Here is a 20,037-nt window from a genome sequence, read left to right as displayed (position 1 = left end):
TTGGATATTATTTTACACACAGAGGCTAGTTTTACCTCTAAAATATTATAATAGTTTACATTTAAGTTGTACATCCTTGTGTTTTACATCTTTGTCTGCTATTAAATGATATGAAATAACTTTTTTTGCCCTCCAGCAGGACTCTTGCTTACAGGTGTGTATTACTATAAAAGTTGGGTTGGAGTGTAGATGGGTTAAACAAATGCTAAGTAATTCATGTTTACTCTGTTATTGATTGAAATACTAATTTTGGCTAAAAAATAAAACACATATAGCCTCTGGGACCTGATTTTTTTTAGGCCTCAGTTCAAGATATTATTTGTCAGTTCTGGCTGTTTGCGGTCGACTACCAACTTAGGATACAGAAGGTCGGCATTAAAAGGGACAGTGTCAACAAAAGGATTGTTGACTACATTTTAATGTATGTATCTGTTTATAGAGATTTAAAAGAAGTTAAATTCTGAATTGTACTGTAATATCTGTTTATGTCCATTTTTTTCACTTTCATCATTATTTTTTTTTAGACACCACATGTTTTAAAACAATAAAAATCTCTCCATTACTTTAATGATCGAAATAATTGTAAAGTGCCAAACCTTTAAAAAAAACCCAGTGGTTTGTCAGTCATACTTTAACCAAAAGCTACCTTGAAAGAGAGGCAACAGTCTAAATCTCACGCATACCATCTCTGTACTGAAATGTTACCAATGTATTGAATTTGTGCAATTGAGACAGTGTGAAGGGTTTCCTTGCTTTTTTTGTTTAACAGTATCAAAAAATCACCCAATATTGAGTGCCGTCATGTCATGGTATCGTAACAGGTATGGTTATTGTTTGATTTTAACTATAATAAAGTTTTTAAATCTGGCATCATGATAACGCTCTAGTCTAGAAATATTCACAGAATGTAAACTGAGTTTATAAATTAAGTGACAATCAGAGTCATGTTCTTATTGACTTGCTAAGACCTTCTTTTTTTGTTTTTGCAAGAAGTGGAGATGACCCCTGCTGGCTGACAAAACAACCCCAGGATTATGGTCCTTTCACACTGGCTTCTTACTTTGATCTATAGGAGGTTGTGCACTTTTTAAAGCCTTATCATAACCTCATTGTTTTTTTTTTTATTATCATATTAGATTAAAAAAAATTAAAACGTGTTTTTAATACCAGCAAAAAGTTGTATTCTACTGTTTTAGATTTGTTTCAATGAGGTAGTTGAGGTTGAATTTCAATAGAATAAAGTCTCATTACACGAGCAGTAAATACATCATGTTACTTATTTTGTTTGGAGATCTATTTAAATGATAAATTACTGAACATTAAAGTGCGATTTAAATGTTTAATTTTAAATTATGATTATGATGTTTGTCTGTGTGAGCGGTGTATTGAACCACGCCTGTGCTATAATTTATTTTCCCCAGGTGAGTGCCAGGACAGGTGAAACAAGCGGCTCCTGTGTCTTGGCTCCTAACGTAGGAATAATGAACCGCTGTGATTTTTACAGCACTCACTGACCCTGAACATCACGACAGTAATGAGCGAAACATTCCTGTTTATCATTGTCATACACTGTGGGCGCTCAGCAGGGGGATGTGAACATGTTTTGCCACTATAAATTTTGGAATAACTTTTTTTGGAGAGGTGATATTTACTCTCAGTCACGTTAGTCTCCATCCCTCCCTTCCACTCAGTCTCCCACCCACCCAGGCTGGGCTCCACCCTCCAGCAAATATAAGCTGTGTCTACAAGGTGTGCGTCTTTAATGAGCACATATCCCAGGGTTCCCTCCGTGTGGTGGTCTGTCCGCCTGCTTTTTCTTCTAGTTGTCTGACTGCAGTGATTATTTCCCCTTTAAACAGTCACTCACGACGGTAAGCACTGACCTTATTTATTAATGCTTATTTTTCATTTGATTGAAATCTCTGCTAGCATTTTAATTAAAGGATTTAAATGCATGTTTTCTTGAACGTTTGTTGTTGCCTTTAATGAACTGCATTCATGAATTGTAAGTACTTCCACAATGTCAGAAAGTGTTTCCAGATTTTATTATTCATTTAAATTTAATCTGCTAAAATGTGGAATTTTCAGGATCTACCCAAACGTTTTAAAGAACCTTAAATGAATTGCTTGCACATTCTGAGTTTAGTTAACACTTGAATCATCTAATCCATTTTCTAATGAGTCAACATAACTTCTTTTTTTATTGTAACCAAGCTTTAGAAGGAATATATGTTGAAAATATGTTCATAAAGAGGCGTTTAAAAAACAAAGTAACTACGTTTCACTGTCTTTTGTAATGGAATGGTTTCTTTAAACCATTAATTTGAATTAGGAATAGAAGAAAGACTAAAAGAGAGGCTCTTATTAAAACACTTTAATATCAATATTTCATAAACAAGATAGATAATTACAAGATGTCAATCTTTTTATATAGTTTAATATCAATTTTTAAAGAAATATAGATGTTGCTACTGCTTCTGCTGAGACATGCTTTAATATTCCATTAAAGAGAAATTCTGTGAATGTCAATCTTCTTTGTTTTGGGGGGGGGGGGGGGTGGGGGGAGACAAAGGGGCAAATATTTGATGTCACTGCAATCAGCTTTGAGCTGCTGGTGTATCTGAAAGGCCTCATAAACATGGCCTTCAGCTGTCTGTACGTCATCATTCTGCAGAGAAGCAGGCAGAACATCTGCTAACTGAGAGTTTTGACTCCCAGGCTGCTGCTACAGCATCCTTTATATTATATTATTACAGCCAGGACCCTAGAGAGCTTTAGTGTGTGCTGTATGTCCACCTGTGAGAGAATGCCTGTGCTGAAGGCAAATATGCATTCAAGTGTTTTGTGTGCATGTGTGTATGCAGAAAGCTGAAGCCAAACTGTCGGATGTATGTGATGGGGGCAAAGCATCAGTTTGGTGAGAAGAGACTGCAGTGCAAACACACTCACAGATTTCTCTGGGCAGCTTTGTCTCTCCGGCCTGATTTCTGGACTTTTTTTTTTAATGAACTCCTCTGATAAAATGTCCGATTGGTTCACTAGCTAAATGGTGCTTTCATTTTGAACTCAGTTTTATTCAGAAGTCTCTTTATAAAATCAGAAAAATATCAAGAACTCACAAGTTGAACCCAAGCAATTATAAATGTTTATTTTTTCCTCAGGCAATAAATGAAAACGGTGTAAAGAAAAATATTTTGGCCCATTTCAGACCTTTGGATTTGGTGTGTGTGTTTGGATTGAAAGCAGTTTCTGCTGTTGAAATATACTGAAAAGTGCACTTATTTGTCAAATCATTGATCCATTAAGAAGATAAAGTTTAAATCATTTTCTCTTATAAAGTCCTCATATGTTTATAATATTTGGATTTAACAAATGTCTAACCCGATCTGTGTGCATGATAATCAGGAATACACCTTAAAATACAAATGATATCTTGTGCAAATGAAACTATCAAACCAGTTTCTAAAGGATTTAAGCACTGCTCACCCTTTTTTGAATGAATGGTCATAAATGATCTAATGAAGGGTAAAAAAGAATTCACTTCCTCCCTTTCTTTCCAATGTTCCTACATTCATCTATCTTTGCATTGCGTCATGGTAAAATCAGTGTTTGGCCCTTTATTGACCTCGGTGTGCAAAAAAATGCTGCAGTAGAAGAGGACCTTAACATATCTATTGTGCGCAAGAAGTAACCTTTGGAATGTGTGTGTGCTTGCATTTGTGTGTGTTTGTGTGCATCCTGCATTGTACCCTGCTGTACACATCATTCAGCAAACTCTAGGAATGCACAGGACTCAATGGACGGCAAGAATAATGGTTGTGTAGAGAAGAGGGAGAGATGCAAACACGTTGGTCATTTAGGTGCACAGCTGTGGCAAAGTGTGTGTGCTCGTGTGTGTGCGTGTGTGTGTGTGTCTTAGCTGTATTCCTCTGGTGTGTGTACTGGGTGTGTTTGAACGAGGACGTTTGCAGCGTCAGTTGAGGAGGTGTTAATTTTACGAGGTGTGCTTTGCGATAAAAGCTGCGTTTAGGGAGCCGTGGAGCTGCAAATGTTTTTTTTCCTTTCGCAGAGAAACCACAACGTCAGGCTACTTACCAAGATTGAGTGCATGAGTACCGCTGGCTTAAGGTTAAATTTGTAAATGGTTTTGCGGTGTGTGTGTGTGTGTGTGTGTGGAGGAAAGCGGAGTGGTTTGCCAGACACGTTCAAGAGAATTAAACACCAGCTTTTGGTCAGGCTGCTTGTTATGTGCGGTGAGAGAGACTCAAAGAGCTTATTTGGCTGAAAGAGAACAGTGAAGGTGCTGAATGCTGTAATGTTTTCTTTCTGCATGCATGCATGCATTAACATAAAGCACAAGGAAAGTAAACACATAAGCGAGTGTGAGAACACTCCAAACACCAAACGATGAAACGGTCAATTTAACTCTTTTCCCAGACTGTGATAAATACCTCTCACATCTCAGCACAAGTGGACTTTTCTGCGGCACCGTTCTTTGCTTTAGCGAGGAGGTTGAAAGAGACATCAAGTCTCGCCCTGTGACATCCATCGCAGTCTGCAAGGTCACAGAGAGGCTTCAGGTCAATGAATCAGGATGTTTCGCAAAGGAAGGAAAGGGCCAGCGAGGGCAAACTGACAAAAACCGAGGCAGACGGTAAAAGATGGTGCAGAACAGGCATCGCTCTGTTCACACAGACACACAGGAAGAAAGGGAGACAGTGAGAGGAGAGATCTGACAGCGGAGAGAGAATAGACAGATGTGTCTGGAGACCCAGAGCTAATATTTCCATCTGATAATAATGAATGAGAGGGGAGACTTTACTTTAGCTGTGTGAGTCAGCTGCCCTGTCCCCGAATTTATTTATTTTATTTATCAGTTTATTTGTCAGTGACAATACATTTAGGTTTTGTTACATCTAATTCAAGTGCAACCGATGCAATAGGACATCTAGTTATGGACAATTTGCAGTCTTTGTACCTGGTTTGGCTTTTTAGGAGTATTAAGTGTAAAAAATAAAATGTATGTCCGTGTGTATGCATTAAAAACCCAGGAAGCCACACGTTTTTTCATGAGCAGCAATTCTGAATAACGCCCCCTTCCTCTTCAACATTACTGGATGTTGATGCTTTTAACGCAAATTACCTCAATCGCATAGAACGTAAAAGTTTTCAGTTCAAATGCCATCACTGTAAAACAGTCCTTTTGTAACGTAATATTTTCGCATACAATTATTTGTCTTTAACGCAGAGACTGATTTATTGAATGTGGTATTCCCCTTTTCCCCCCAAAAAATAACAGTATCTCAACCTGTCAAGAAATTGAAGAATTATTCATTAATTTATTTTTGATCATTAAGAAATCCTCTTGAATCTAAAGTAGGCTACAGCCATGCTTAAGAGCTCACCAGACAATTACACAGACCTGTTATGCATCTAATGATTTTTTTAAGTAGCCTCCAAAAAAATGCTAAATCGATATATCTAGGTTACAATAAAACATCTGAATTTATTCCATGTGAACTGAAATGCACGATTTAATTCCATCATTAATTCCAACCTATGAATAGGCTACACAAAAGTACACAACAACAACAACAACCAAAAGTTACCACAACCAGAGTGTGCATTTACTCAGTGCTTTAGCAGTGAAAAAAAAGGGATATGGCCTATGACCGTAAAGATGATTCATCTGTTGCTATGGAAACAGTAACAAGCATATTCCTCTCATTTGGTATCACGATGTCAACAAAACATTAGCAGCCATCTATCATTGTTGCAGCTGACTCAACTCTTCTTTGTTTATGGTTGACATGAGCTTATTGTTGTTAAAGGAAATTGTGGGACACTTGTTGTAACATCAAGTAGACCTAACTGTCAATTAGTTTACGTCGATACGTTTCTGTTTTCCCACACAATATTGAGGTATCAATACGAACCAATCCATCAAGTCTGCAAGCAACGAAGATCAACAATCATAACCGGCGTCACCGTGACGTCATAATTTAAATGAAATGACGATTTTATGAAATATTTATAATATTTATTTATATAGATAATAGGCATAATGTTGTCTCATTATGTACATTACACGTAAAAATTCCATTATTATTTTTTTATACAAAATTCCTAGGGGAGGGGCTAAGCCTTTGCCCCACACAAAAATAAAGCGTTATGATAATAAATAACTAATTTGAAATGATTGCTTGTTTGCTTAGTTAGCGTCCTTCAACAATTGTTGAAAATATTTTAAATATTTAAGTCAAACTTTTTTTTTTTTTAAATGGTGTAGAAGAGTCTTCCTCTGTTATTTAAATTGGCAATGGGAATATGAGAGATGCACGGTTTGATTATACTGTAGTATCATTTCATCACATTTGCACGGCTGTTTCTGTTTTATTGTGATTCTGGAGATTGCATCTGAATTTGACACGTCGTGAAGGCTGACTCAGCAGACACATGATACACATGAGTCCTCTGATACCTGACAGACAATTCACTGTTTTGTTTCTCTGAGGTGTCAAATTTATGGACATCTGGAAGTAGCAGGGGGAACATAAGCGCACACATTTTACATACAGCGCACTGCAGACAACTTTAGAGGTTTGGCTTATTTTTGAGCCCGTCTGGCACAGGCGGGACATGCTGTGAACTCAGTGGTGTGTGACCGGCCACATATTATTTTAGCAGCAGATGTTGAACAATTAAGAGTCCAAGCAGAAGATACCTGGTCGTCGCCCTCCGCTGTTGTCTCAGGTTGGGTAAAATCAGATTTTTGAACGTCACTGAAGGTGATGGGATCAGAAATGTACATTTTTAAATTCTGCCAAATTTGGACATTTGTAATGGGTTGTACTATTTTTATTACTGACAGACAAATCAAAATATAATGTAAGATGACTTTGATGTAAATCAAGTTTATTCTGGGGCTTTTTATGCCTTTAATTTAGAGACAGGACAGTGGATACAGTCCCAGGACTTGAACCCGGGACGCCTGCTTGAACGACTTTCGCCTCCGTAAATGGTGCGCACACTAACCACTATAGGCTACCGGCCTTAAAATATTCAGCTTATGGGGGCATAAGCTGAATATTATAATCATATTATAGCATCCGTCATGCAAATTTGCCAGAAGTTAGATTGGCTATTAAGCCACAGCATATCCATGGTTCTTGGGATGGTATTAGGCATACTCCCTGGAAGAAACTACCCAATGGGGTGTTCCCTCAAAAGCTACCGACAAGTTTTTTTTACCAAGATCTTAGCAACTGCAGGAATAGATATGCACATTCATGACAAGAGGATCAATATTTTTTGGTTTGGTCCCTTGAATCTACCTTGTGAAATAAGGTAAATACTTTCCATCAGATGTGGCATTGCTGCAACATTATTTTTGTTTTATTGACTTTTTCTTTAGAGCAACAATCTGGTTAAAAATGTTGATTTGTATGACACTCAGCTTTCGGCGTGGAGGGGGGGTGACTCTGGGATGCTGGAGCACACTATCCGGCCTACCCGAGGTGTAGTGGGACTAAATGAGTTGTGGGGACCATAATTGGTCATGTGGTAGGGTAGGTAGTATCAGCATTGTCTTACCTGGAGCTTGCATGTTGAAGGTGGCAATGCTGTTTTGGTTGCGGTGGGTGTACAGGGGCATATTTGGGATGAGGGATGTCTTCACTGGTAGCATGCTGCTGTTAGCTTTGACTCAAAGAGACACTGTGCCTGCAGCCACACACAGTCACTAGCCTTGCAGTAGTTTTGTTGAAAAAGAATTGGCTTTTAAAAGTTTTAAAAAGTTCAGATTTAAACAAATTAGTATAATGTATACACTTGTTCTTTTGTCTACAATATTTCCTCTTTGTGTTCATGTTGACAAAACTTAACAGCAAAATCAGACATGAGGCACCCCTCCTTAATAAACCACATGCTATGGATTCTGAATAAAATTAGTTCCAAACAACAATATTAAAGCTGGGAGTGAGGCGGACAAAAGTGGAGGGGTTTTGTTGCAGCACTGTGCCCCAGCTGTAATTTAAATTATTGACAAAAAGCTCGGGTATTTTTTCCTGCCTCGAAAACAAACAGGTCTAAAAAAAAGGTGTTAACTGTATGACAGATGGGTGACATCTACCCTGACATGAAAATGTAGAACATGGTTGCCAGTATTGTTTAGTCCCTGTTGCAAATGGCTGCTTGTCAGAGAGTCATCACTGATGGAGCCAAACTGTTTTACACCAGTGTGTGAGAAATTAAAACTGTTCATCTGACAAATGTGAGAAACAGCTCACAACATGTCACGCACGCCATCGTGACTTCTCACTGCTGTGGCACATTAGTTTATTGCTCCGTGTCTGACATCTGTACGAATACAGATGGAAGTATGATTCTAGCTTTAAAAAAATAAGGTTTAATAGTGACAGTGTGTTGCAGAGAAGCACAGCAGGTAAAGACAGGAGGTGTTTGCATCACTTTGCGGTTGCTATGACAACATCACAGTGTTACTATGTGACACTGAACAGACCCTCGTTGTGAGCAGTCCCTCTGATCTGTGGTCGCAAGTTTTGTCAGAATATTCTCAACCCTTTAAAAACACATAAACACTCTCTCTCTCTCTCTCTCTCTCTCTCTCTCTCTCTCTCTTTCAGTTCAGTTCATTTCAAAAGGGCTTTATTGGCATGGAAAACATACAATTACATTGCCAAAGCCAAAGTGAAAATAACACAAACTTAATTAAGTACAATAAAATAATAAATTAAAGTAAATATTAAAGTAGAGCTGCGAAGGATTACAGTACAACAAAACTGTTTACACATAAAACAGTTTGTATTTAACTTAAAAATACAAGTTGAAAATGTAACTTTGCTCTTAAAATATATACAGATGACTACATAGAACTTAGAAAAATATAATGTAAAAATGTAAATGCAATTTTTTGGGCTTTTTGTGCCTTTATTTATAGATAGGGGATAGAGTCAGAAATCAGGGAGAGAGAGACAGAGTGTAACAAGTGTATTTTTTAAGCATATTTGCAGCTCGATGGTCTGTGTGTATGTTCTGTTATATATAGAGATAATTAATGCAGGTGATGGTTCAGTGGTACACAAATTGTTGGGCTGTTCTATCCATGGGGGCTTGGTGCTGTTGGACGTTCTTTTCCGGTCGCAGCAGCTCACACAATGTGCTAACGTGTGTTTGTGAAATATTTGTACATGCTATATCACACTATACATCACAAATCTGTATTCACTCTACTTGGTGAAAATATGCCATGGTATTTGATTTTTATCATTTAAACAATTTGTTTCTGTATTTTTTGTTTTATTCAAAGAAGAACATGACTCAACATTGAAGTTGTCATTTCTAGTCTCCAATAAGAAAACTCTGTTCAAAGGAAGATATTTTATAAAAACCTGTCAACAGAAATTTGGAAATAAAATAGACATTTTTGAAATGTGTTTTTATGTTTGCCGATACTTCACTATTTATTAAATACATAACAACTAAATTCTACACAATATATACAATGTTTCCAGATTTTAATTCAACTATAATCCAAAGAATGTATAATCCAGTGAATGTTTCTGCAAGTGGATAAATATCTGAAATTAAACCTGTGTTTAATGTGGATCATATGTTTATGAACATATTTATGTATGCACATGTTCATCATTTTAGAATAATTTTGACGCAATCTTAGATTTTGTAGAATATGGTCTAATTTTCTGAAATCATGTGATGTGATTAAATTATTTCATATCATTTGGTGTTATCCATATCACTCAGCTCTGTTGGAGCTTTAGTGCCAATCAATGGTTCTCTTTTGTCAAAAAAAAGAGAATGTTTCTGCCTTTGGCATGAAGTGAGATATAGTTTACAAGACTTGATAACTCTGTGGATCATTGATACTCTTGAGTATTGGTAGGCAATGTGTGTCTGAATAGTAAAATGTGAAAAATGTCTCAGCATCAATGCACCTCTGTCTTCTAACCTATAAATCCAGCCCTCAAATCTTAGAAGCCTTTTATGTCTGTCCCTTTATAATCCAGTGCATTAAATTATTGACAACCTTTGTGAGAGTGTTTTAATCCTCAAAACATCCTCAGGCCTCCTTTACCCGTTAACTTAAGATGCACTCCTCTTTTTTTTACTCCCTGAACAAAACAGATGGTATCTTTACTTTCTCATTCTTTTCTATTATCTGTATTCATAGTAAGTCTTGTCCCAGATAGTGTCCACCTAAATACTTCAGGATCTGAACACAGTCTCAAACACAGTATAGAAAAGGCTTAATGCTCACACCTTACTCTCTGTATGTCATCTGTAGACCTCACAGAATATAATTAATTAGAAAACTGGGAAAATACCACAGCTTTCACTCTTTGGGGAAAAATAGGTTTCACTTCTTGTTGGGAAAAACACATTGGCATTCCTCGGTGGCGTCTTTGGCATGTCTGGCCTTTGTCGCTGTGGAGACTACGTTTGCTTCTTTCAAAGGCCAGCTCTCATTGGGGGAGACAGTGGCACGGCCATGTCAAAATCACCAGTCGACTGAGAAAAGGTCAGAGGGCGGAAAAGATCCAAAGAGCGAGTGATGGATTGGACACTGAGGATGTGGTTACAGCAGAAATGAATGAATAAAATCGTGGCCGGGTTTGCAGTTTAACCCTGGCTGGGAAGTGTGACAGGAAGTGAATTGACTGAGATTGAGGTGTAGATGGCTTTCAAATAAAACTCAATAAAACCGACAGCTTAAAGCAAGATGATCGTGGGGTTAGAGCAAAAGCAAATGTCCTATCCAATGCTCTGCTGTGATCCTGAACTGCACAGCTGGACCACAACTGTGTTCGTTCAAATGTATACTATTTATTGCAGACCAAAAGAGGAGGGGGGGAGGTCAAACAAAAACCATCAATTTTTTGTGGAAGCTGTAGGTAACTTAAGATATTTCTGAATTATTTTAATTTAAAATGTCAATTTTATGTGTCAACTTCTGATTTTATGCTGCAGGAATGGCAAGAATGCTCCTTTAACACCTGTACCACAAGTGTGCACCATGGTTACTTTACTAAAATGTGGCCGAAATCCCTCACACACTTGTCAATCTAGAATAACCAGGGAATTGGTGCATTTGCAAATAAATTGCAAATAAAAATATATTATTTCAGGTATTATTTCGATAAGGAATCACTTTCATTCAGATTTAAATGTTGAAGATGCTTTTCTATGTGACACTGATGGTGGCTCCCTCTAGTGGACCACCATAGTACATGCAGTTCATCCAAGTTGAGCTCGTGAGAGAGTAACTTAAATTGTATATTACATGTATTACTCCTATTGTTCTTTAGCACAACCACTTTCTCTCATACAGCAGCAGGTCAAAAATCAATTCCCTCAGTTTTTTGCAACATTTGGGACCTTGTGGTGGAGGCAACCCAAGATGTTAATGTTTTAAATGGTTGTATCTGCACAGACTTTCAACATCATTTCCTCACTGTTATTTTGTGCGTAATTTTTACATTTAAAATAAATCCTTTTGTTGCAGTGGTTGTGGTTGAACTTGAACTAACCCTAACCCTAACCCTAACCCTTTGACTTTATTTATTACCTTATTAAATGTGTTTAGAACAGTGTTTATGTATATCAATGGGGTCAAGGCTGAAGGTAAATGTAATTTAGGCTGTAAAACATTCAAAACAACTTTGTTTATTGAAATCTTTATTGTGGCTTTTATAGAAGAAATGCTCAAGGTTATTCTTGCAGAAAGGATAACTTTTGCTAAGTGCAAATGGCATACAGTAATTGAAACTTTCTGATTCTAAGCTGTCAATGACCATACAACAAAATTCAACCCACTGACTTTACTGTTCATAAGACCAGTATGCAGATCTAATGTATGTCCAGTAGAGGGAGACAAAGCATTGTCTCTTGTTACAATCATTTTGCAGTGATAATGGAGGACAAAATGTAACATCAAGAAATGCTTAGCTGTTCCCTCCCTCATATCTTGTCACTCTTACCTTTTATACAGGCCCTGACCATGCCTCCACTCCCTTCCCTCCTCATCCTTGCACTGCTACAGCTAGTAGTATTCACCTGTGTAAGTGCCGGGGCATACTATGGCCACAAGCAGCATCCTCAGCAATACCAGCCAATGCAGCACCTCCAACACATGGGCATGGGCAAGGAAGGATATCCCCAACAGCAGTACCTTGGCAAAGAGGGGCCCTATATACAGTATCCCCAATACAGGAAGGAGCTACCCCAGATGCCAATGCACAAAGGCAAAGAAAATCCTCGCAAAGGGGGCGGCTATAATGGTGGCCAAGACAAAGGTGAGAATCAAAAATTCCAATTGTCAGTGACCCACAGTCCTCTAAATATAAAATAAATATCTTAATCATATGTGACTTGACAAACAAACAAAACAAGACACAAAGTTTCTTTATTTTCTATTAGATATGTAGAGAGAGAGTGTATAGAGTTGTATTAAATTACTTTGTGCTGCTGCCCATTTGACAATCCGATAAACACAATCTTATTGGACGTTTTTCTCATTACTCATAGGTCTAACAATCCCTAGTGGAGCTGAGGGAATTCCCCAGGGGGAGCCATGCCCAGCTGGACCCCCTGGGCCAGACGGTCCTCCAGGACCTCCTGGGCCTTCAGGTAATGGACAGCCAGGACCTGCGGGGAGACCTGGATCTCCTGGTCCACCAGGAATGCCTGCAGTGGGAAAACCAGGTTTACCAGGACTACAGGGCAAGCCAGGAGGAAATGGGGAGCCAGGGCCCCAAGGAGAAATGGGTCCTAGGGGTGAAGAAGGGCCAGCAGGACAGCCAGGGCCTCATGGTCCCCCGGGACCACCTGGCCTACCTGGAATAGGTAAACCAGGGGTACAAGGATTGCCAGGCCAACCAGGGCTGAAAGGTGAGCCAGGACACAAAGGTCTTCCAGGACTACCGGGATTACCGGGACCAAAAGGAGACAAGGGGATGGGTCTGCCAGGCCAACCTGGTCACAAAGGATTCCCAGGGCCCCCAGGTCCTGCTGGTCCAAGAGGGCTGCCTGGTTTTGGAAAGCCAGGGTTGAATGGGGCACCAGGGCCACAGGGACCACCGGGAGAGAAAGGGCATCCTGGAGTGCAAGGGCCAGCTGGGCCAACTGGTGACGGAGGACAGCCTGGCCCACCAGGTATACCTGGTCAAGGGAAGCCAGGTATAAATGGTCTGCCAGGACAGCCAGGCCTGCAAGGTGTAAAAGGTCATCCAGGACCACCAGGTTTGCCAGGAAAGCCAGGACTGCCAGGATTTGGTAAACCAGGACTTCCGGGACCAAAGGGTGATAAAGGTATGAGTGGGCCACCTGGACTTCCAGGACCAAAAGGAGACAAGGGCTATGGAGGACTACCTGGTATGCTTGGACCACCTGGACCAAATGGTCCAGCAGGTCCTACTGGCCCTATGGGACCCCCAGGAGGTATAGGCACACCTGGTCCTAAAGGAGACTGTGGAGAAGGAGGACCTAAAGGGCTTGATGGAGCCCAAGGGGAACAGGGTGCTCCAGGGATACCTGGTAAGGATGGTTTTCCTGGAGAGCAGGGAGAGCCTGGCCCAAGAGGTCTGCCAGGACCAAGTGGTCCCAAAGGAGAAAATGGGCATAAAGGACTACCTGGTAACCCTGGTCCTTCAGGACTTCCAGGGCCAAAAGGACAAGGTGGACTACCAGGTGAAGCAGGACCTCAAGGTCCTAAGGGAATCCCGGGAATGGATGGCACAGCAGGACCACTTGGGCCTCCCGGTCTTCCAGGGCCAAAAGGAGATAACGGTTCACCTGGTTCACCTGGGCTTGCAGGTGTGGGGACCTCAGGTCTTCCTGGTCCCATAGGACCTCCAGGCAAAGATGGTCTATCAGGACCCGCTGGACAACCCGGTCAGCCTGGGCTTCCTGGACCCCCAGGCCCACCTGGAGAATCTGGTGTGTCTCCTGACATGGCTGGAGTGCTTTCCCAGATGGGTCCTGCAGTAGATGGTGTCAAGGCTGGTAGTTATGACAAGATGGGCAAGTATGGAGGCAATGGGGCAGAAGTAATGGGGGCCAGTGGATTGGAAATGCCAGCCTTCACAGCAATAGTAACGACTCCATTTCCACCTGTTGGCACTCCAGTTGTCTTTGAAAAGCTCTTGTACAATGGTCGTCAAAACTACAATCCCGAGACAGGAATCTTCACCTGTGACATGCCTGGCATTTATTACTTTGCCTACCACATTCATTGCAAAGGTGCTAATGTGTGGGTGGCTTTGATGAGGAACAACGAGCCAGTGATGTATACATATGACGAATACAAGAAGGGTTTCCTCGATCAAGCATCAGGGAGTGCCGTATTACCTCTACAACCTGGGGACACTGTGTATTTACAGCTGCCCTCAGATCAGGCATCAGGACTTTATGCTGGGCAATATGTACACTCCTCCTTTTCTGGTTATTTGTTATATCCGATGTAAAACCTAAAACTGCAGGGAAGGAAGGGCTTCAGTGAGTACATAGGGGTAGCATGTACTTGTAAATTAATCATGATCATAAACCACCTAAGACACGCAAACTCCTAATCTAAAGTCAACACATTTTGATCTTATCAGCAGAGATGAGAGGTGAAGATATAATTTCTTGGGAAAAAATCTGAGGTATGAGAATCTGCATATTCAGAAGCTTTCATACTGCCATTACTGCCTTGGAGTCCTATAATTGGTGGAAATGAAAACAAGATGTTTTCTTTGACAGCTTTGAAGATATCATAAAATATATAAATGGCAGTCAAAAAACAATATGAAGATTGTTCAAGATGTATTATATATAAAGAAATGTGCCAAACCCCAGTAGGGCACAAACATATAAAGCATATAATGTGAAGTGTATGCAAAAGAAAATACAACAAACCACACACTTCTGGTGACACTGTTTTGTACCCTGCTCCTCATCAAAACAGGCAGCTACCCCATGTGGTAAAGAATGTGAAATTCCATTAGAAACATTTGGTTGTTTTCATTTTGGAAGAAAATGTGTGGATCCTTACCATGTATTGCATTGCTATTGATAAAGGCCATCATGTAAATTAGTTTGCATTTTAGCCGTTTGGTCATGTATTTGGAGTGAACGCATTTCTGGTCATGCAACCAGTAAAAGACTGCGTTTGGACTTAAGTTAATAGTATTCGATCTATTTCTTATTATTAATAGCTCAATGTCTCAACCTCCCAAGTTACCATCTCAGTTGCAAATGCAGTGCAGGAGCAAACTAAATGACACCTACGCTTTTTAGGGGATATTTGAATGGCAGTTGATGCATTTGTAGGAGCACAAAAAATAAATCGGGCAAAATAAATAATCACATTCATGATATATGTTGATGACAGACAATTGCTCACATGAGTGAGATTCAAGGAGTAAGAATGTAATATTAATTGTATTTTTTTTATGTTTGCATGAAGGTTTATGTTTTTTGCAGAAATGCGGAGGTGAAACGAACACTCTTTAGTTGCTCAGAAGAATGAAAAACCACTCCATACATTATATTACAACATGTAAACAGTGTGCTACAATTTTTAAATCATCTCTATGTCAAACACTAAACTGCAAGATTAAACTGGTATAAGTGGCTTTTGGTCAAATCAGAAAGTACAAATCCAACCTGTCAACATGAACAGTTTAACAGTTAAAACTAGAACATTCTATTTAACAGAGATATGCATCGATCGAGTCCATTCTGTTTTTGGAAAAAAATATCTGAGTATTTTATCTTTGACTCTACTTGTGTTTAGTTTCATTCCAAAGAAAAACAAGAAACGCATAAGAATGAAATGTACTTTTTGTAATGTTTTTTTATTTATCATCCAACCAATAATATTGTGGTACTGTTTTGTAACCCTAATTCATTATCGTCTGGAAGGGCAGTATAATATCACTAAAGATATTAAGTTCCTCCACCGTTGCAAAGTCTGGAGGTGGCACACTATCCATTTGTCTAAAATCAAGGTTCATGGGAAACACACAAGAAATGTATTACAACTGATGGACTCAAAGAAAAAAATTAATGTTGCTGCAATTCATAACAACAGTTAACTTAATATTATAGTATTTTGTTTGCTGATCTCCCACATGCAAAGACAAGAACATAGAACATGACAACTTTTAAAGAAAAAATATAATGTATTTCTCCTTTTTACCATGGTGCTAATATTTTCATAACCAAAGATTTGATGTCTTTATGTTTTATGTCTGTTATTATCGTCTGTTTTTCTTAATAAAAATTGTTCAAATGGAAAAACTGCTGTTGTGTTTACATCTTAGATTACAAAAAGCAGAGGCGATTCTAAAGTATGTTGGGGCTTTTTCCCAGGGGGTACCTCCAACCAGAATTTATCACCATTATTATTATAAATGATATGACACCAACAAAAAATTGTGAATAAATGTGAACTTTTAAAAAAGTTTTTACAGATTTTATACATTAGAATTATTTTCAAAACATACATATAAAGGACAGTAAAAACTTTCATTTTCTTCCGTCGACTTCATTGACAAACAAAGGTTTTCACAGCAATAATGCATGCAACGCTTGACAGTGCAACAAGAGTGACTCCTGTGAGATTTGTCCACCTTAGGGGGGTTTCCTACTGTCACATTTTGAGCCACTGCTGTGGTTTAAATGCGGGGAGGCCCCTTACTTGCCTGGGGCCCCAAGTGTTTGCCTGCCTTGTCTGTTTACAGTCAGCTCCCCTGACAAAAATCAAATTACATGCATTCATTTAAAACTTATTTTTTAAATTTCACGTTGATTTTCATGACATTGATGCTGCAAGTGTTATTTCCAATAAGAGTTACCTGGTTTGCTGGTGATATTTCTGAGAGCTGCATACTGACAATACTGATAAGGTAACAATGCAACATTAATTACACTAGAAGTTGAGAAATGAAGTAATTATAGTCAAGCTTTAAAGATGAACTCCATAAACACATTGTCTGGTCAAGCTAAATAAAGCATGTCATTGATAATTTAATCCAATAGTGTTTAAACTAATACATAAATTACTGAAATTAAATCATCATTCATAGACTTATGATTAAAACCTTTTGAATATCTGGAAAGATTGTTTTTTTGTTTTTTTTTTGCTAAGCACGTTTCAGGCCAAGACTGCGACAGGCCTGTCCAAAGAAAAATTTAAAAGAAAATCTTTGGGCAAAATATACCGATGAATTACAGGATAAACAGATAAGACACATTTACCAGTTCCAGTTCAAACGAGTTCAAATCGGCTACATCCGCCTGTGTGCTGCTCTGACAGATGCTGATGCTGCGGTGGTGGGAGGTGTTTTGGTTCTGCGCCTCGGAGCATGCGCAGTACGGTTTACAACATCCATATATCACATCTTTTGTTTGTACAAATTCAAACGAGTGGCTCAGCAGAACTGTAAGGAATCACGCTGCGGTAAGCACTGAAAGCAAACTACATTTAAAATGTTGTGATGTTTTATTGTCGTTGCTTAAGATATCACGACGACAGCCCAAACATACAGGACGTTTCTCTTTAAAGCTGAGGTTAAATTAGGTAAGATAGCAATAGGAGCTAACATGCTAACCTTCTTCAGATCGTTAAAACAATCCATTGAATCCATCTTTTATTAGCCTTTGTTAGGTTGGATATTTGTTTTCTAAATTAATATGAGAATAAGACAACAGTCTGGCTTAATATTGTTGATTTAATGTAAATATTTACTTTTCTATTCCTCCTGATGGCACACTTTTTGTTACCTCAACAACCCTTACTGTAGGTCCATTCTGTGGCATGTGAGATAAAAAAGACCTTATTTGATCAAAAGAAGACAAGTGGAAACCATTTTTATTATGAATAGATGTTCACTTTAAGCACATTTCATTGCTCCAGCTTCAAGTTGGGAGGATTTTTAGCTTTTCATTGAATAATTTAAAAAAAAATCAAGTTGCAATCCTTATAGTTTTGTCATCTGAAATAAGTTGTGTCTTGTGTTTCAGTAAGAATTCAACATGACATCACGTGTTGGACCCAGAGCTGCCGGTACGAATGGAATTGACTTTAAACAAAGAGAAAGGGCGGCACCAGAATACCAAATGAGGCAAGTAATTCGATCTATTTCTAATATTTCTAGCAAAAACAACAAACATTCTTATTGCTTATTTTTTATCCCTTCTTCAGTGCTTCTCAAAAGTCCGAGGTGAGGAAGTTGAACCTGGTCCACCTTCTCATCTGGCTGCTCGTGGCGGCACAGGTGACTGTCAGCCACTTTGACCTGGTGTCACACGACACAGTGTCCATGCCGTACCAATGGGAGTACCCCTACTTGCTCAGTCTTCTCCCGCTACTCTGCAGCAGCCTTTCGCTTCCGAAGAACAACATCAGCTACATGGTCATATCCATGATCAGCGCGGGGCTCTTTTCAGTGGCGCCTCTCATTTACGGAGGAATGGAGATGTTTCCTGTCGCGCAGCAGCTCTATCGCCACGGGAAGGCCTATCGCTTTATTTTCGGCTTCTCTGCGGTGACTGTTATGTACCTCATCATGGTGGTCGCCGTGCAAGTGCATGCCTGGCAGTTATATTACATGAAAAAGCTGCTGGACTCATGGTTCAACACCACTCAGGAGAAGAAGAAGAAATAATAGAGGGGTGAAAAAACTTTGGGAAAAAAACTGTTTCAATGTTAATTTATATTTAACTTATGAGTCTTATTTATGTTATTTATTTCGTCGTCATTCCTTCACCACAACTGTTCTATGAAATATATTTCTGTCAAATAGAGAAAGATGTACAATTTATAGAGGGATCTGTTTTTTTATGTGTGTGTCTGTTATAGATTAACAGCAGATACTGGGTGTCCAGAACACACAAACAGGAGTTGCATCAAGTCCATATCCATTGCATTCAGTCTTTTCCAGTTGTTTTCATAATCTACAGCTTTTTTTCCACGCTGAAAAAACAAGTTTTTCAGGAGGACCAGGCCATGTTTTGTTTGTTTTATGCTTATATAATAGCATGGCTTAAGCATACATGCTCCAAAAGACTCATTTTGCCCATATATTTATATTTTATTTGTCAGAGGAAGCACATTTCCCATTGCTGATGTCATCTTCTTTATTAAAGATACCTTCCACATTGTGTTTTACGCAGAATGCATCTAAACCATTCAAAAAATAAAGATTGTGATCTCAACAGCTGCCTGTACTGTTATTTAAAAAAAAGAAGATATTTCATTCATTATCAAAAGGCCTGAGTGAATCAATAACTTATGAGTCTTATTTATGTTATTTATTTCGTCGTCATTCCTTCACCACAACTGTTCTATGAAATATATATCTGTCAAATAGAGAAAGATGTACAATTTATAGAGGGATCTGTTTTTTTTGTGTGTCACTGTTATAGGTTAAAAGCAGATACTGGGTGTCCAGAACACACAAACAGGAGTTGCATCAAGTCCATATCCATTGCATTCAGTCTTTTCCAGTTCTCTTCATAACTTGATCAACCCTACAGCTTTTTTTCCACGCTGAAAAAACAAGTTTTTCAGGAGGACCAGGACATGTTTTGTTTGTTTTATGCTTATACAATAGCATGGCTTAAGCATACATGCTTCAAAAGACCCATATGTTTACATTTTATTTGTCAGAGGAAGCACATGTCCCATTACTGATGTCGTCTTCTTTATTAAAGATACCTTCCACATTGTATTTTACGCAGAATGCATCTAAACCAGGGATGGGCAACTTTGGTCACGGCAAGGGCCACATTAAATTAATTCTCCCTGCCAAAGGGCCAAATTGTAGTATACAAAAACGATCAATTATGAATCAATTATAATAGAAAAAAATCAATTATGTCTCAAATTTAACTCAACATATGCCAGTGATCAAACATTATTATGGACGTATTTCTGGTTTTCATGATTTCATGGCAGATTTTGTCACATTCCAATTCATTGATGTGTAAAAAAATTGACCTGAGGGCCACATT

At 38.8% G+C, this 20,037-nt stretch overlaps 2 protein-coding genes across 2 annotated transcripts; both read left to right on the top strand.

The window, feature by feature from the left end:
- Window positions 1-1,738: 1,738 nt before the first annotated feature.
- Window positions 1,739-16,320, top strand: col8a1a (collagen, type VIII, alpha 1a). The gene is made up of 3 exons (XM_061053279.1): window positions 1,739-1,871; window positions 12,029-12,332; window positions 12,565-16,320. The coding sequence occupies exons 2-3, from the start codon at window positions 12,038-12,040 to the stop codon at window positions 14,499-14,501; spliced, it is 2,232 nt and encodes a 743-aa protein (XP_060909262.1). The 5' UTR covers window positions 1,739-1,871; window positions 12,029-12,037; the 3' UTR covers window positions 14,502-16,320.
- Window positions 16,321-17,355: 1,035 nt separating this feature from the next.
- On the top strand, window positions 17,356-19,968 carry jagn1a (jagunal homolog 1a). The gene is made up of 3 exons (XM_061053278.1): window positions 17,356-17,482; window positions 18,046-18,146; window positions 18,227-19,968. Exons 2-3 carry the CDS (start codon window positions 18,058-18,060, stop codon window positions 18,687-18,689), a joined length of 552 nt encoding a protein of 183 aa, XP_060909261.1. The 5' UTR covers window positions 17,356-17,482; window positions 18,046-18,057; the 3' UTR covers window positions 18,690-19,968.
- The last annotated feature ends 69 nt before the right edge of the window (window positions 19,969-20,037 follow it).

The sequence above is a fragment of the Labrus mixtus genome, chromosome 13 (assembly GCF_963584025.1).
Source record: "Labrus mixtus chromosome 13, fLabMix1.1, whole genome shotgun sequence".
In the NCBI taxonomy this organism is placed as follows: domain Eukaryota; kingdom Metazoa; phylum Chordata; class Actinopteri; order Labriformes; family Labridae; genus Labrus; species Labrus mixtus.
The sequence above is the reverse complement of the archived record's forward strand: the minus strand, read 5'-3'. Positions and strand labels throughout refer to the sequence as shown.